General features: G+C 36.6%; 1 protein-coding gene across 1 annotated transcript; it reads left to right on the top strand.

The window, feature by feature from the left end:
• Positions 1–11080: 11080 nt before the first annotated feature.
• LOC130015135 (uncharacterized) lies at positions 11081–15134 on the top strand. Its single transcript, XM_056104719.1, has 4 exons — positions 11081–11168; positions 11471–11950; positions 12038–12448; positions 15067–15134. Exons 1-4 carry the CDS (start codon positions 11081–11083, stop codon positions 15132–15134), a joined length of 1047 nt encoding a protein of 348 aa, XP_055960694.1.
• The last annotated feature ends 870 nt before the right edge of the window (positions 15135–16004 follow it).

Below are 16004 nucleotides of genomic sequence, written 5' to 3'. Positions count from 1 at the left end.
CTCTGGAGCTTCTTCAATTGATCCACCGCATCCCTTCGGCGGCGCTCCAAAACAGCGATGGACTGGACCACCTGCGAAAGAAAACAACAAATAAGAAAAACAAAAGAAAAAAGGAGAAGCAAATCATAATATAAAAAAGAGAAGCATACCGAAAAACCGCCGAGACAGGCGAACTCAGCCAAATTATCGCCATGTTCGCGATCAATGGACTCAATGTCCTCTTTTATCATAATATTCTCCATGCAAGCATGAAGAATGGCGACATTTGAAAGACGAGGCGGATTTTGCGCGTCCGCCCAAGCAGCAAACCGAGGTGCCTCCTCAATAGACACCCCAGAAGATTTCTTCTTCTTGGGACGCTTGGTAGAAGCTCCAGCCTGGTCCTCAGCAGGACGCTTCTGGCCGGCGGTAGGCAACCCCTTCAGAGAAGGACCTGACTCCTTCGAAGGAAGCAGAGGTGACTCGGAAGTCGCAGCAGGAACTTGATCGCCAGAAGCAGGATCAAGATCAGGATTCACCGAATCAGGCGTCGGATTCGGCACGGCAATTGTAGAGGGATTAGGAACGCCGCTAGTCACCTCGCCCATATCTACAGTCATATCGACATGAAAATTGTCAAGCAAATGTTCAAGAGAAGTCGACATCCTACAAAACAAAAACATAACAACAAAAGATTAGAATAATACCTTCTAAAGGAAGACCCGCCAAAAGTATTTCACGGCGACTCAAATACTGTTCTAAAAGAACGCTGTACTTGGGCTTATCAAAACGACAATCCGACAGCAAAGACAGGGCGAAGTCCTTCTCCCCATCATCCAAATCAGGTACATTAGTAAGCGAAACCTTACTAGAAGTAAAACTCCGCGAAAAAGAGGAGAAAGAAGAGTGCTGAACCAAGAAAAACTTAGGGGTCCAACCCTTCAAAGAAGAAGGAAGACTAAAAAGAGATCGATTCGGTCGACCACCAGCAAAAATAAATTCCTCACCCTTTCGGCGGGAGAAAACATAAAAATAATTAAAAAGAGCAAGCGAAGGCTCCTGCATCCGAACCCTACACGATTCCATAAAAGAACAAAGAAGGCGAATCGCGTTCGGATGCAGTTGACCCAAAGGAACACCTAAATTATGACAGACCTCTACGATTAAAGACTCTAAGGGAAACCTAAGACCCGCTAAAAGCTGTTCATGAAAAATTACTATCTTGGAAGGCGAATCGGTGCTATGATTCGCCCGATACGATTTTGCCGGCCTCAGAATAACATACGACTCGGGAAAGCTAAATTCCTCGGCATAACCGAGTATCTGCTCTCTTGACAAGGAGCTCCGGGTATATTCTAGCTCGTCACGAGCACCCTTCGCCCCCTCAGTTACTTCTGACATTTTAAAATTTTTAAAATGGGGGGGAAACACGGAATGATGATAAAATTAAAACTCTAAAAGATCAAAAGAAAGGAAAAGAAGAAGAACAAGACGAAGAACAGAAGGAATAAAATGAAAACTGAAAAACTACCAAGAAATTAAATTAGAGAAAAGGTAAAATACCTCGCAAGCAAATACGCAGGATCAAAAGAAAGATAAGGAGCAACTTGAAAACGAGGAATCTTGACAGCAGAAGAAGAAAACCCACAGAAAGCTTGAAGAAATCGAAAGTTTAAGCAGTTGCAGAGAAAGCAAAGGTTAAAGAAGAAAGAAAATTGAAGAAAATGAACAATTATATAGCCTAAACCAAAGAAACTGAAAAGACGAGATCCCATAATTACAAATAAGGACCAACTAATAGCGCACGAAGACACTTGTCCTTCATCCAGTCATAACCCTCTACTGATGGACAACACGTGGCAACTCAGAATCTCACTAAAGATGAAACGTCGCCCACAAACATATGAAACGACTCGCCTGGAATACAAAACGACTCGTCCGTATAAAAGAACTCAGCTCCAAAAGAGCTAAAATCCACTAAGGCATAAATGCCAAACTACTTCAGCTCACTTGCGGGGGGGCTAATGATGGATACCGAATCCTACTGTAAGTATAATGGAGCCGAGTTACAGGAGATCCACTCTCAGGTGACACCGGACTCCCCCTGAAGACCGAAAGATATGAAGGAGATACCGAATCTCTAAGATTCGGTAACACGCTAATAAAGACCGAATCCCATATGATCCGCCAAGAGCGCGTCAGGTCCGGGATTCGGGTAAACGACTAAGTATGGAAATATTGTCCTATTTGGACACAAACACTACATATGGAAGGATAAGCTCTACTTTAGGAAGATAAGACTATTTAGGAAGACGTTCCTAAATAGGACTCTTATCAGATTAAGGTAGATCCCGACAAATCAGGAGAATATCTACGATACGGCCGAATCCCTACAAAGTAGGATTCACCTGCCTAATACAACTCTACTAGGTATATTCGACTACTATAAAAGGAGCACGAGGTATGCCTAGAATCACAATTACATTCATATACTCAAAACGCTGCTCAAAGCTCTAAACTGACTTTAGCATCGGAGAGTTAATCGGACAACCACCGTCCGGTTAGCTTCTACCCTGTTTTGCAGGTTCACTCACCGGTTCAGAAGGCAGACTCCATCATAAATTAACTAAATTTATCAATTGCGTTGTGTGGACAGAATGAGTAGTGAGTATGAACTAAGACCAACTCCAATCCATCACTTTGTGTAAAAATCACACTATTCACAACTTCAATCCATACTAAAACACAAACTTTAAATTTTAAGATACATTTACACTATTCACACAAATCTATAATTTTAGTTAATTAAGTATATTTTTATTTTCTGATTATAATTTATATTGTTGATTTTAAATATTTAATTTAGTCCAATTTCTCGTTAAATAATAAATAATAGTTATATTTTTAACAATTTAATCCACACTATTTTTATTAATAATATATAATAAATAAATTAAATATATTTTAATAATTAAATGTTAAATTTTAATAATATAATATTTTCATTAATGTTTAATGTTTAATCGTAATAGTTTTAATTTTTAATTATTATACTTTTAATTAACTATAACATGTATTATATAATTAAAAGATATTAATTAAATATTATAGAATTAATGTTAAAATATATTAATATATGAGAATATATGCGTTAAAAAGTATAAGTATAGGTGTAAAGTGACAAATTCTTTAATATAATAGTATTGAATGTAAAATAAAATATAAAGATAAAAAAAATTTAATGTGAAAAATATAATAATGGATCAAGGTTAAAATATTATAAAAATATTAAAATGGAGTGCATTTTACAATATTACAGTGTTTTGGGTTAGAAATGCTCTTTCATTACAAATTTCACCTAGGGTCAAAGGAAATATCAACAACTGAATATTAATTCATTACAGTAATTTTTCTGTTGGACGTATTTGAGCAAGTTGGTGTATTGAGAGGAAGCCAGCTGAGATTTTTGTTATTATAAATATATATATATATATATATATATATATATATATATATATATATATATATATATATATATAAAAAGTTGTAAACAACATAATAAATGGAAGTAGTCGGCTCATTATAGTAGTATAGTATATATTTTTTGTACCAGAGGGAGCCGACGCTTATTTTTAAATATTTTTTTTAATTAAATTTATAATTTTTATTTTAATATTTTGGTTAAAATACTACAAAAATAGAAATTCATCACTGACATTTTAGAGGATAAACTGATAAATAATAAAAATAAAGGCGTTGACACGCTTATGGATTTATTAATTAAGATACATAAAGTAAATAAAGTTTAAATTGCATGGCAAATATCTTGCAGTTTTGCATTGTTAATTGCGTTATTAGTGTTGAAACAAGATTTATAGACTATATTGAGAAAAGGAAGCTTTTTACCTGAGGAAGATCGATTTTGGTCATTTTTAAGTTTAAAAACATAAAATATATTTTAAAAATAATAATAAATTATTAAAGTCAAATTAAAATTAAAAAAATATTTAATTATTTTATTGTTAAAGTAGAATATTGGATTTGATAACAAAATTGACTAAAAAAAATTAAAAATGTCAAAATGTTGTAAAGTCATACATATTGTTAATCGAATGTGAAAAGGTTCAAATAATTATCAAATTATTTGAAAATAGATATTTAAATATTTTATAGACGTTATCTATTTTCACTGCGATGATTAATGTAAATATTTTATAGACGTTATCTATTTGCAGTTGCCGGACTATATGTCTATTACACTTTGGTAATTAACTTTTCATTTGTTATATTTCGGTAGGCTAATTTTTATTTTTGTTATAATAAAAGGTTACTCATTCATTTCGGGCGACATTTTACTTATGTGGCAAAGAAAACTCGACTGTATGTTCTTCGTATGTTATTTTTTAACGGTACGCTACTTCGTGTGTCGTTCTTTTTTATTGTTTTTCTTGTATTGTATTCTTACATATTTAACTTGGTTAGGAAACAATTCTATATTGCCACGTAAGTAAGAAATATACGAATGATATTGGACCAAAAGGAGCGCAATGGGCTAATAATCACCCACGGCCCCTGACTTTAGGGGTACCTTACGACAAACCCCCTGATAAAAAAAAACGATCAGTAAACCCCCTAATCTTTGCGGCGGCGCTCGCTAAACCCCCTAAACCCCAAATATGACGAAAATACCCCTGGCGCCGTTTTTTTCAGTCAACTGTCATTTTTTTCAAAAAAAATAAAAAAAATCTGACGGCGCCACGTCAGCTGCCACGTCAGCAAAATACCATAAAAATTTTAAACACCCAAAATACCCCTAATTTAATTTAGAAAAAGACAAAAATAAAATAAATCAACTCAATCTAAACCATTTAATTAACCGACCCAACCACCGCCACCCGACCAACCCACCGCCCGACCACCGCCGGAAAATTTTCCGGTCATCTTCTCCGAGATGACCGGAAAATTTTCCGGTCATACTCAGATCTGTTCTTGGAACAGATCCACCATGGATCTGTTCCAAGAACAGATGACAGATCCACACCATGGATCTGTTCAAGAACAGATCCATGGCGTGGATCTGTTCTTGAACAGATCCATGGCACGGATCTGTTCAAGAACAGATCCCACGCAGGGATCTGTTCTTGAACAGATCCGTCGCCGGATCTGTTCTTGAACAGATCCGTCGTGGATCTGTTCAAGAACAGATCCCTGCGTGGGATCTGTTCTTGAACAGATCCCAGCGCCGGATCTGTTCAAGGCGCTGGGATCTGTTCAAGAACAGATCCCTGCGAGGGATCTGTTCTTGAACAGATCCGTCGTGGATCTGTTCAAGAACAGATCCCTGCGTGGGATCTGTTCTTGAACAGATCCGTCGTGGATCTGTTCAAGAACAGATCCCTGCGTGGGATCTGTTCTTGAACAGATCCACCGGATCTGTTCTTGGAACAGATCCATGGTGGATCTGTTCCAAGAACAGATCTGAGTATGACCGGAAAATTTTCCGGTCATCTCGGAGAAGATGACCGGAAAATTTTCCGGCGGTGGTCGGGTGGCGGGTTGGTCGGGTGGCGGTGGTTGGGTCGTTTGTGTTTGGGTTGATTGAATTGTTTGGGTTAGATAAAGTTGAGTTGAGTTATTTTATTTAATTTTTAATTAAATATGGGGGTATTTTAGGTGTTTTAATTTTTTATGAATTTTTGATGACGTGTCAGCTGACGTGGCGCTGTCAGATTTTTTTTTTTTTTTTTTTTGAAAGTCAGTTGACCAAAAAAGACGGCGCCAGGGGTATTTTCGTCCAAAAGGGGTTTAGCGAGCGCCGCCACAAAGATTAGGGGGTTTACTGATCGTTTTTTTTTATCAGGGGGTTTGTCGTAAGGTACCCCTAAAGTCAGGGGCCGTGGGTGATTATTAGCCGAGCGCAATGTATAGAAAAATGAGATCCAGAATGAGAACCATATAATCGTGAGGCAGACACCACATCAAACTCAAAACCTTATTAGGCAATCCTTTTCACTCATATATTTCACATTCTACTTATATATTTTTAATGTGATTTTTTAATCACGCTTGATATTCAACGATCTCCACCTTAAGTGTGATATTCTGTCACATTGGGCCTCTTAACTTCACTCGGAACTGAACTCCAACCCGTTCGGGATGGCAAGCCCGGAGTCATCAAATTCTACCCAGCCAAACATGTGAACCGATTGTTGAACTAGAAGGAGCAAAATGTATGGAAAAGTACATTCATGAATCCTAAAATGAGAACCATAAATTCAAAATTCTAAGACAATGGATAGACAATTTTTTCAACTTATATATTTTACATTCTACTCATATTTTTTTAATGTGGAATTTTCAGTGACACTTAATATTCAACAAATAACCTTCACTTAATATTCAACAAATAACCTTCCGTTATAATATATATAAAAGTTAGATTACTAAAATATACCAAATGAAAATGTTAGTTGTCGAAATATAAAAAACTTTTAATTCGGTATCGATACATTTAAACTCTAACTAGTCACACCTAGAACAAATTTTAGTTAAAACAACTAAATATTATAAATAGAATATTTATAAGTTATGATCAGAGGCGAAACCATCCTTCGATTAGGGTCGGCTCTAGTTCGGAATGGGGTAAGAAATTTTGTAAAATTAGAGGCAGAGTTTTGTAATGAATTCATAGCTAAAGAAAGGTGAAGTCGGGACTACGAGAAAGCCGAAGTGAACTAAAATGTCATAAACCCGCCACTGGTTACAGTGTTAAAATGCCTATCTCAAAAGAATATTTCAAATATTTTTCAACATTGATATTTAGCGTTGGAAGGCACTCTTCCAATCATTATCAGCTTATCGATCTTTCGATCGTCGGTTGCAATTTATGTCACCTTCAAAGTTTTATTTTATTTTTATCACACAGTCTGCTAATTTTGTGGTTTTCACAAAAAGAGAAAAATCAAAAATAAAATGATAAAAGAACATGAAAATTTAAATACTACTGAATGATCAATAACATAGGTTCCACTATCAAATAAGGAAGCGTGAATCTTCAAACAGCATGATTGAGATTAAAGCGTCAATGAAGCAGAAGTTTAAGCTCTAAATGGCTACAATTTACTTTTTTATTAGTATTCATTTTCTAGTCATAATAATTTTGATATTGCTGTGGTCCATCACAATCACCTCATTTCACATTCGTTGATTTGAAGTTATGATCTACAAATAAAAATAACTTAAAATAAATATTTTTAATAGTCAGTGAATTTTTAGTTTAGAAAGTTTTTGTATGTTGTGTTTATAATTTTTTTCACTCATATGAATATAATGTTATTGAAATAAATTTTATGGAAACAAAATCAATATTTAGTACATGATTAAAATGTACTCTAATTAAATTTATTATATAATATTTTATTAATACAACATATCTTATTGATCTATCTTTAATAAAGCTATTATAATATATTCATATATACTATGTAAAATTGATCAGGACATAAGATTGACTGAAAACCAATGAACTACTTGCATAATCAGGTGTCTATATCCGGCCCAATTAATCTTTTTTGGTTTTGAATGAGCCCGTTTAATTCATATTTGTCTAGCGGGTTATGTTCATATTATGATGCCCAGCCCAGCAAAAGAGGGAAACATTTATGATCGAGAAAATTAGGAAAAATACTCTCTTTTTAAAAATAATATGATTTCCTACCTCAATAAGAAAAAGATAGAAAAAATACCTCACCCTTTTAATATATTTATTTTTTTTACTCTAAGACATGTTTATATTATAATTATACCTAATTCTTATTGTTATTTTACTCTAATCATACATATTTTATTTTAAATGACATCTGTCATTTTTCTATCTCTTTCTCTTTTTCTCTCTTTTTTCTCTCTTTTTTCTTCTTCTCTGGTTTGTTTGTTTTCACCATTTTTTTCTTCTTTTTTTTTTCTATTTTTATTCTTTTCTTCTTCATCGTTCCTTTGTCGCTCCGCCATCGCTCCGTCATCCTTTCATATTTGATTTTAGCGATTTTTTCTTAATTCGTGGTGATAAATATGATTTATTTTCATTTTCAGATCTAAATAAATTACTCTTGAATTTGTTTCAACTTTAGATCTAAAAATCTGCATAAGAAACAATTTATGATGAAAAAAATAATTTTATGCACAAAAAACGATTTCTGCAAAAAAAAAACAGCTTCTGATTATCATATGAGTATATCACTGCATTATCATGTAAGTATCATAACACTGCAGAGAAAACTGATTTTTTACTAAAAAACAGTGTCTGATTATCATATGAATAACACTGCATTAACATATCGTTATCATAACATTATATGATTATCATAAAATGTACGATAATAGTATGATAATGTTTTTATGATAATATAATGATAAGCTTGTAATAGTATGATAATATGATACTTACATGGAAAAAAATTACAGAAATAGTGTCATATGATAATGTTTTATCATATGATAACGAGATGATAATATTTATGGTACATATATGATAATATCTATGATAATGTATGGTAAAATAGTTTCTGATTATCATGTCGTTATCATAACACTGGAGTATGATAATTAGATGATAATGAATTATGATAAGTTTATGATAACTGGATGATAACGTACGTGAAAATATAATTATAAAAAGATTCATGACACCAGTATGATAACCAGATGATAATAAAATAATAAAGTTATGATAATATGATACCTATATGTAAACAAATCACTTAAAAATTATGATAATGAGATGATAATGTAAAGATAATAGTATGATAATATGATACCTGTATGAAAAAAATAATTACAAAAAAATTACGATAACGAGATGATAATGTGAAGATAATAGTATGATAATATGATACATGTATTAAAAAAATAATTACAAAAAAATTATGATAATAAGATGATAAGGTGACGATAATAGTATGATAACATGACCTTATTATACTTCATTATCATACTATTTTCTTCACATTATCATCTCGTTATTATAATTTTTATGTAATTTTTTTTATATAGGTATCATATTATCATAATTTTATTATTATGTTGTTGTCATAACATTATCATTTAGGTACAATAATACATTATCATATCGGTATCATATGATTATATTATGATAACGAGATGATAATACAGTGATAACAACATGATAATCAATTTTTTAAAAACTTTTTCTTTATGCAGTGTTATGATAACAACATGATAATAACAGTGATACTCATATGATAATCAGAGACTGTTTTTTTATATAAAAAATCATTTTTTCTACAGTGTTATGATAATCATATGATAATCAAATGCTGTTTTTTTGCAGAAAATCGTTTTTTGTGCAGAAAATTGTTTTTTTCGTCATAATTTTGTTTTTTCATGTAGATTAATAGATCTAAAATTGAAAAAAAAATCAACAGTAATTTATTTATATCTGAATGTTAAAAAATCGCAAGAATCACCATAAATTAAAGAACAGTGGAGCGATGAAGAAATGGCGGCAGAGCGATGAAGGAACGACAGAGAAGAAAGAAAAAAGTAGAGAAGAAAAGAAGAAATAAAAAAGAAGAAGAATATTGACGAAGAACAGAGAAGAAGAAAAGGAAAAAGAAGAAGAGGAGAGATGTGAGAGAAAGAAAAAGAGAAAAAAATATAAAAATATGACAGTTGTCATATGATAAAAGTAAAAATATATTTTGGAGTAAAAAATTAATAAAAAGTATGTATAATCATAATATAGACATGCTTTACAGTAAAAAAATAAAAGCATTAGAATGATGAGGTATTTTCTCTATCTTTTTCTTATTGAGGTAGAAAATCAAATTATTTTTAGAATATTATCCTAATCTTCTCTTTATGATTTATATGGAGTATATCTTTGACAAGTGCATTAACAAAACATTTTTTTGTAGTATGGCTGAAATAAATAATATAAAATAAGTAATAAACTTATGAAGTTATGATTTAAAATAAAAATTTATCATTTAAATCTATTATTTAAAATAAAAATATATTTATACTAATTTAAAAAAAAAACAATTTAAATAATTTAAAATTGTTATTGTGACATTAAAAAAAATAACACAAACTTTAACCATGTGTCAAATGGACTGAGATTATCTCAAATTGATGGAGTCTGCCTTCTGAACCGGTGAGTGGACCTGCAAAACAGGGTAGAAGCTAACCGGACGGTGGTTGTCCGATTAACTCTCCGATGCTAAAGTCAGTTTAGAGCTTTGAGCAGCGTTTTGAGTATATGAATGTAATTGTGATTCTAGGCATACCTCGTGCTCCTTTTATAGTAGTCGAATATACCTAGTAGAGTTGTATTAGGCAGGTGAATCCTACTTTGTAGGGATTCGGCCGTATCGTAGAGATTCTCCTGATTTGTCGGGATCTACCTTAATCTGATAAGAATCCTATTTAGGAACGTCTTCCTAAATAGTCTTATCTTCCTAAAGTAGAGCTTATCCTTCCATATGTAGTGTTTGTGTCCAAACAGGACAAGATTCCCATATTTAGTCGTTTACCCGAATCCCGGGCCTGACGCGCTCTTGGCGGATCATGTGGGATTCGGTCTTTATTAGCGTGTTATCGAATCTTAGAGATTCGGCATCTCCTTCATACCTTTTCGGTCTTCAGGGGGAGTCCGGTGTCACCTGAGAGTAGATCTCCTGCAACTCGGCTCCATTATACTTACAGTAGGATTCGGTATCCATCATTAGCCCCCCCGCAAGTGAGCTGAAGTAGTTTGGCATTTATGCCTTAGTGGATTTTGGCTCTTTTGGAGCTGAGTTCTCTTATAAGGGCGAGTCGTTTTGTATTCCGGGCGACGTTTCTTCTTTAGTAAGATTCTGTGTTGCCACGTGTCAGCATTTAATGATTTCAACGGTTAATGATTCAAAAGCGTTTTGTATTTAATCTCTTTGTATTTCTTCTTTTCCCTCTTACTTATTTTTCGAATTTACTCTCATTTCTTGTAGCTTTTCCCTTTTCGTTCTTCGTTTGATCATTTGATTCTTCGTGACTTGTTTTCAAGAGATTTTTCAGGTATGTTTTCTTTCGTTGTTTGGATGTTAATATGGCTTTCTTCTTTGTATATATTCTTCATGGTTTATATTCTGGAAATTCCTTTTCTGTGCTTGTTGTTCTTCGATGTGTTCTTCAACGTGTTCTTCAATATATTTTTTGTTTGATCCTTATTTTGTGTTTATGTTTGTGATTCCCTGTTCTAGGATGCCTCTTAGTCGAGTGGAAGATGCATGCGCTGCTATGGCTTTTACCCGATCAAAGCTTCGTAGGGATGAAGTCTTAGATATCTATTTTAAGTATAGTTTTCCTTTCGATTATAGGGTAATATTACCCGGTGCCGATATGGCTGCGTCTGATTCTCCCGGATCTTCTTGTAGGGCGGTTCTTTTCGAAGAGCAATTTGCTGCTGGTCTTAGGTTTCCTTTGGATCCATTTTTAGTAGAAGTGTGTAGGGATTTAAAGGTTGCTCTGGGGCAACTTTACCCTGGTACGATTAGAGTAGTGCTCGCCTTTTCGGAGGCATGTAGGCTCCGGGGCTGTGCCCCTTCTCTCAAAGTGTTATATCATTTTGTAGACTTTAGGAAGTGTGATGGCTGCTTCGTTTTCGCCCTTGGTAGAGAAGGGCGATCTCGTATTTATCTTCCTTGCCTAACCAGTCGCTGGCGAAGGCGTTTCTTTATTGTCTATCATAAATTTGCTTTTCTTCATTTTTCGGATGGTTTTTCTTCTCATCCAGTTCGGAGCTGTTCTTCTCCTTTAAGTTTATCCGAGTCAAAACTTGCTTTCGACATATCTTCCTGTAGTGTTGAATCGCGTCCTATTTTAGATGTCTTGGTCAATAGTCATCTTCGGCGTCGATGGCTTCCTTTGGAGGATCCTCCTCGAGGCTTGGCGGATCTTTGCTACTCTTTTGTTCAAGGTATATTAGTTTGTTTAAGTTCTTTTTAATGTTTCTTTTGTAGGATGTCTTCTTCTTCTGACGATTTCCTTTCCGGATTTCAAGTAGATTTGGACGTTCCGATGGGTGGTCCTGACGTTCCTATTGCCAACATTATTCCTGGCGACATTGACGTGGATGGGGCTCCTGTTGATATTCCCATAGCTCCTGCCGAGATAGCGTTGCCTGAGATTATTATTGTTGATGATGATGAGTCGGCTGATCCAGTAGGCGACGAGGCGGTTCCGTCACTACTTCCCCCTCTAGCATCATCTATCGTCTCGGGGGGAGTTGGGGGTGTGGCCTCAGAGGGGCCTGTTGTTGCTGATTCGGGAGAGATTTCTCTAGGTCGAGACCCGGATTCTCCGTCTAGAAAAAGACGTCGAGTTGGCGATGATTCTCCAACGAGGGAGAGTTTTCCTGGAAGCTCTTCTTCTGCTCCAGACTTGGTTCAATGGGTCAAAGGTCAGGATCCTGCCAGTTTGCTGAATCCGAGAGTGCTAGCGGAATATATCCGGACTTTGGCGATTCCTGATGATGTCACGTGGTTCTGTGGTAGGCCGGGTCAGGAGCTTTCCGATCTGGCTTGTTTTCATGGTTTCTCTGTAAGTGCTTTCTTTCTTGAGTATAATATGTTTTTTGTATTCAGTTGTTTTCTTATTTGTTTATTTCTGGTGTGTGTAGGCTCTTCAATCTGTTCTGGTACTGAACGACCGCCGACAGTGTGCCGAGGAGGAGGTCGAGCGTCTGTCTGCTCTTTTGGCGACTTCCGAGTCTGAAAGGGCGAAATTGAAGGCCTCTTTGGAAGAGCATGATTCCCTTCTGGCGCAGCTCAAGGCGCAGGATGCGATTAATGATCGCCAAGTGAAAGTGATTGAGAAAAAGACCGATGACTTGACTCAAGAGATTGAGGAGCTCATTCGGATCAATTCCCTTGTTGGTGGGGAGAGGGACAGTCTTAGATCGGAGGTTGAAGGTCTTCACATCCGTCTGCTAGATACGAAGGCTTTTTACTCTGCTCTGATAAGCGAGTATCGCCTTGCGATTGGGAAGAAGCTTCTGGAGCAGAATCCTAATATTGATCTTTCTGGGGTTAACGGGTTGGATCCCCAGGCCATCGCCCGTGATCTCCTCGTCAAGATGTCTAAAGACCGCGTCTAGTAGTTTTCCTTTCGATTGTATTTGCTGATGTATTAATTTTGCTTTTGTAATTCACAATTTATGAATATATTTTCTTCGTGTTTCTTCGAAATGTGCTTTCGCTTTATTTTTATGTACTTGTCTTGCCTCGAGGGTTATTCTAAACCCTGTTCTTGGCGTTGCTTTTTATAGAGTTAATCTAAACTCTTTTTTGTTTTTGTTTCGAGTTAATCTAAACTCTTTTTTGGCGATTTGCCTTTTCTGAGTTAATTTAAACTCATTTTTAGCCTTTTGTGGCGATTTGCCTGGTTCGGCGATTTTGCTTTGAGTTAATTTGAACTCATTTTCTTGGCTTTTAGCCTTTCGTGGCGATTTGCCTAGTTCGGCGATTTTGCCTTGAGTTAATTTAAACTCGTTTTCTTGGCTTTTAACTTTTCTTGAATTTATTTTCTTCTTTCGTCTTTGATTTAGCCATTCGTGGTTGTTCTTGATTTTTATTTCTTTATTGGTTCGTCTGGCTAATCAGATGGTAGCAAAATTGAATTTTTATTGATAAAAAGATGGCATACAAAATATTAAAGATAGATTTGACGCCATCTGGTAAGACGGAAAGTCGTTACCGATGATGGGTCATTTTTCGTTCCTATTCTTCCTTCTTTTCGGTCTTGTTTTCTTGGAGATCTACCACTGACTCGTCATAGCACTTCTTGGCTATTCCTTGGTCTCCTCTCAGCGTCACTACTCCCTTTTCGGTTGGTACTTTCATTGCCAACGCTCTTATGCTGGTTACTGCTGCCGAATCATGGAGGAAAGGCCTTCCTAGGATGGCATTGTATGTCAGTTCCATGTCCACTATGTTAAATAGTGACATGATTTTCTTATTTATTCCTCTTTCTGGGCCGATTATTACTTCCAAGGTGACTGCTCCCGGTGGAGTGATGGAGGGGCCGCCGAGTCCTGATAGCGGGATTGGGACTCGGCGTAGCCTTGACGCTGTTCCTCCCAGCATTTTGTATGCTGCGTTTGTCATCAGGTTTACCGCGCTTCCTTCGTCGATTAGGATCCGCTCCATGTTCCAATTTTCAATGATAGTAGTTACTACCAAAGCATCGTTGTGGGGTGCTTTGACGTGTTCATAGTCTTCTACATCGAAGATCACTGGCGGCATGTGAGTTTCTCGTATGTTCATTACTTCCTTCCTCTGCTTCCTCCTGATCGTGGAGCTGCTATGCCCTCCACCATTAATCATGTGTATGGTTCCCAGAATTTTGGATGGGCGCTCGTCTTCCTTTTCTTTCGGCTTGTCTTCTCTGTTTCTTTTTTCTCCCTTGTCATTGCTCTTCTCTTTTCGGGCCACAAATTTCCTCAGTTCGCCTGTGTCAATCATTCTTTCGATCTCGACCTTCAAGTCCCTGCAGGTATCCGTTTCATGTCCGTAATCGTCGTGAAATTTGCAGTACTTTCTAGTGTCTCTTATCTCTGCTTTCATCTTTGGTGGCCATACCACGTTTTTGACGTTTTCTTTGATCCACATGAGGACATTAGTTCGGCTGGTGTTTAGCGGAGTGAAGTTATTCTCGTCATCTCTGGGATCGTATCTCGATTCATATCTTGTTTGGGGGGCGAATCGTCTGCTTTCTTCGGGTCTTCCTCTCCTGTCATCAGGTTTGGACTTGGTTTTTTCTCTGGATCTCTCTTTCGATTCTTTTCCTTTTGCTTCCTTACCGCGAATCGCCCTTCGCCCTTCGTCTAACTCGAAGTATTTCTGGGCTATGCCCATTAGGTTCGAGAAAGTTGTGGGTTTATTGACTAGCAACTTGTCCACCAGCTTTCCGAATCGCGTCCCTTCTCGCAATGCTTCTGTCGCCATGTCGACGTTCAGGTTGTCTATCTTCATAGCTTGCTTGTTGAATCGTTCGATGTAGCTTCGCAGGGTTTCTTCTTCTTCTTGGATGCAGGCTCTCAGGATACTCGTAGTGGTTTTAGCTGGGATGTTTGTGAGATATCTATTGAGGAACTCCGTTGAGAGCGAAGCGAAGCTTTTGATCGAGCCTGGTTTTAACTTGTTATACCATCTCTGGGCCGTGCCCGTGAGTGTGGTGGGGAAAACCCTGCAAAGAATGGCGTCTGATACGCTGAGTAGCCCCATGGTCGCTGTGAACCTAGAAGTATGGTCTCGGGGGTCTCCTTCCCCATTGAAAATTGGAAGGATCGGCAACTTCATGCTGTGCGGGATAGTTTCCTCCATGATCTCGGGCGAGAGGGGTGATCCTTTTAGCCTGAGGTCGTCTATATCCAATTCTTCAGATTTTAGTTTTTTGAGCGCTTTGGCGATCTTCTCTTCCAAATCTTCTTCCACCACATATGTGGCTTTGCTTTTTTGGGGTGTCTCTGACGATTCGCCCTCTCCTTTTTGGTGTTTTTTCTTAGTTTGCTCTTTCCCTACATCTCTTTCCTGTCGCTTACTCTTTGGCGGGGCGTCTTCTTTTTCCTTCTCCCTTCGTTCGTCTCTCTTTGAATTCAGACCGCTCCTGGCGTCCTCCTGGTTGTGCTCATTTCTGGGTGTCTCCGGTGATTCCTCGTTGGATTTGTCTCTGTTCGGACTTTCCTCGTCGCTGGTTCTATTTTCTCGCTGGTTTCTTGCTTCGTTTCTTTCTCCGTTCCCTCTGGTTCGGGGTTCCTTGCTTTTATTGTTTTCTGCCCTTGCCTCTCGTCGGCCTGGGTTTGCATTTTCTGTTCTTTCTCTTCTTCTGGGAGCTGTAGGGCTGAAGTTTTCCCTTAGGATTTTCATAGTTTCTTCGTGCCTGTCGTTTGTTCTTTTGGCTTCGCTAGCCAATCTGTCAAGATTTGCCTGTACAGATTCCAGTATCTTCTTCAGCATTTCGTTGTGTGAGTC

This window comes from Mercurialis annua, linkage group LG2 (genome assembly GCF_937616625.2).
Source record: "Mercurialis annua linkage group LG2, ddMerAnnu1.2, whole genome shotgun sequence".
In the NCBI taxonomy this organism is placed as follows: domain Eukaryota; kingdom Viridiplantae; phylum Streptophyta; class Magnoliopsida; order Malpighiales; family Euphorbiaceae; genus Mercurialis; species Mercurialis annua.
The sequence above is the reverse complement of the archived record's forward strand: the minus strand, read 5'-3'. Positions and strand labels throughout refer to the sequence as shown.

What these genes read in the sequence shown, in the direction of transcription:
- LOC130015135 (XM_056104719.1), top strand. Translation starts at nt 11,081, where the DNA reads ATGGCTTTCTTCTTTGTATATATTCTTCATGGTTTATATTCTGGAAAT. An exon ending in TTGCTACTCTTTTGTTCAAG is followed by an intron (nt 11,951 to 12,037) that starts GTATATTAGTTT and finishes GATTTCAAGTAG; the next exon opens with ATTTGGACGTTCCGATGGGT. An exon ending in CAAAGGTCAGGATCCTGCCA is followed by an intron (nt 12,449 to 15,066) that starts GTTTGCTGAATC and finishes TCTTGGATGCAG; the next exon opens with GCTCTCAGGATACTCGTAGT.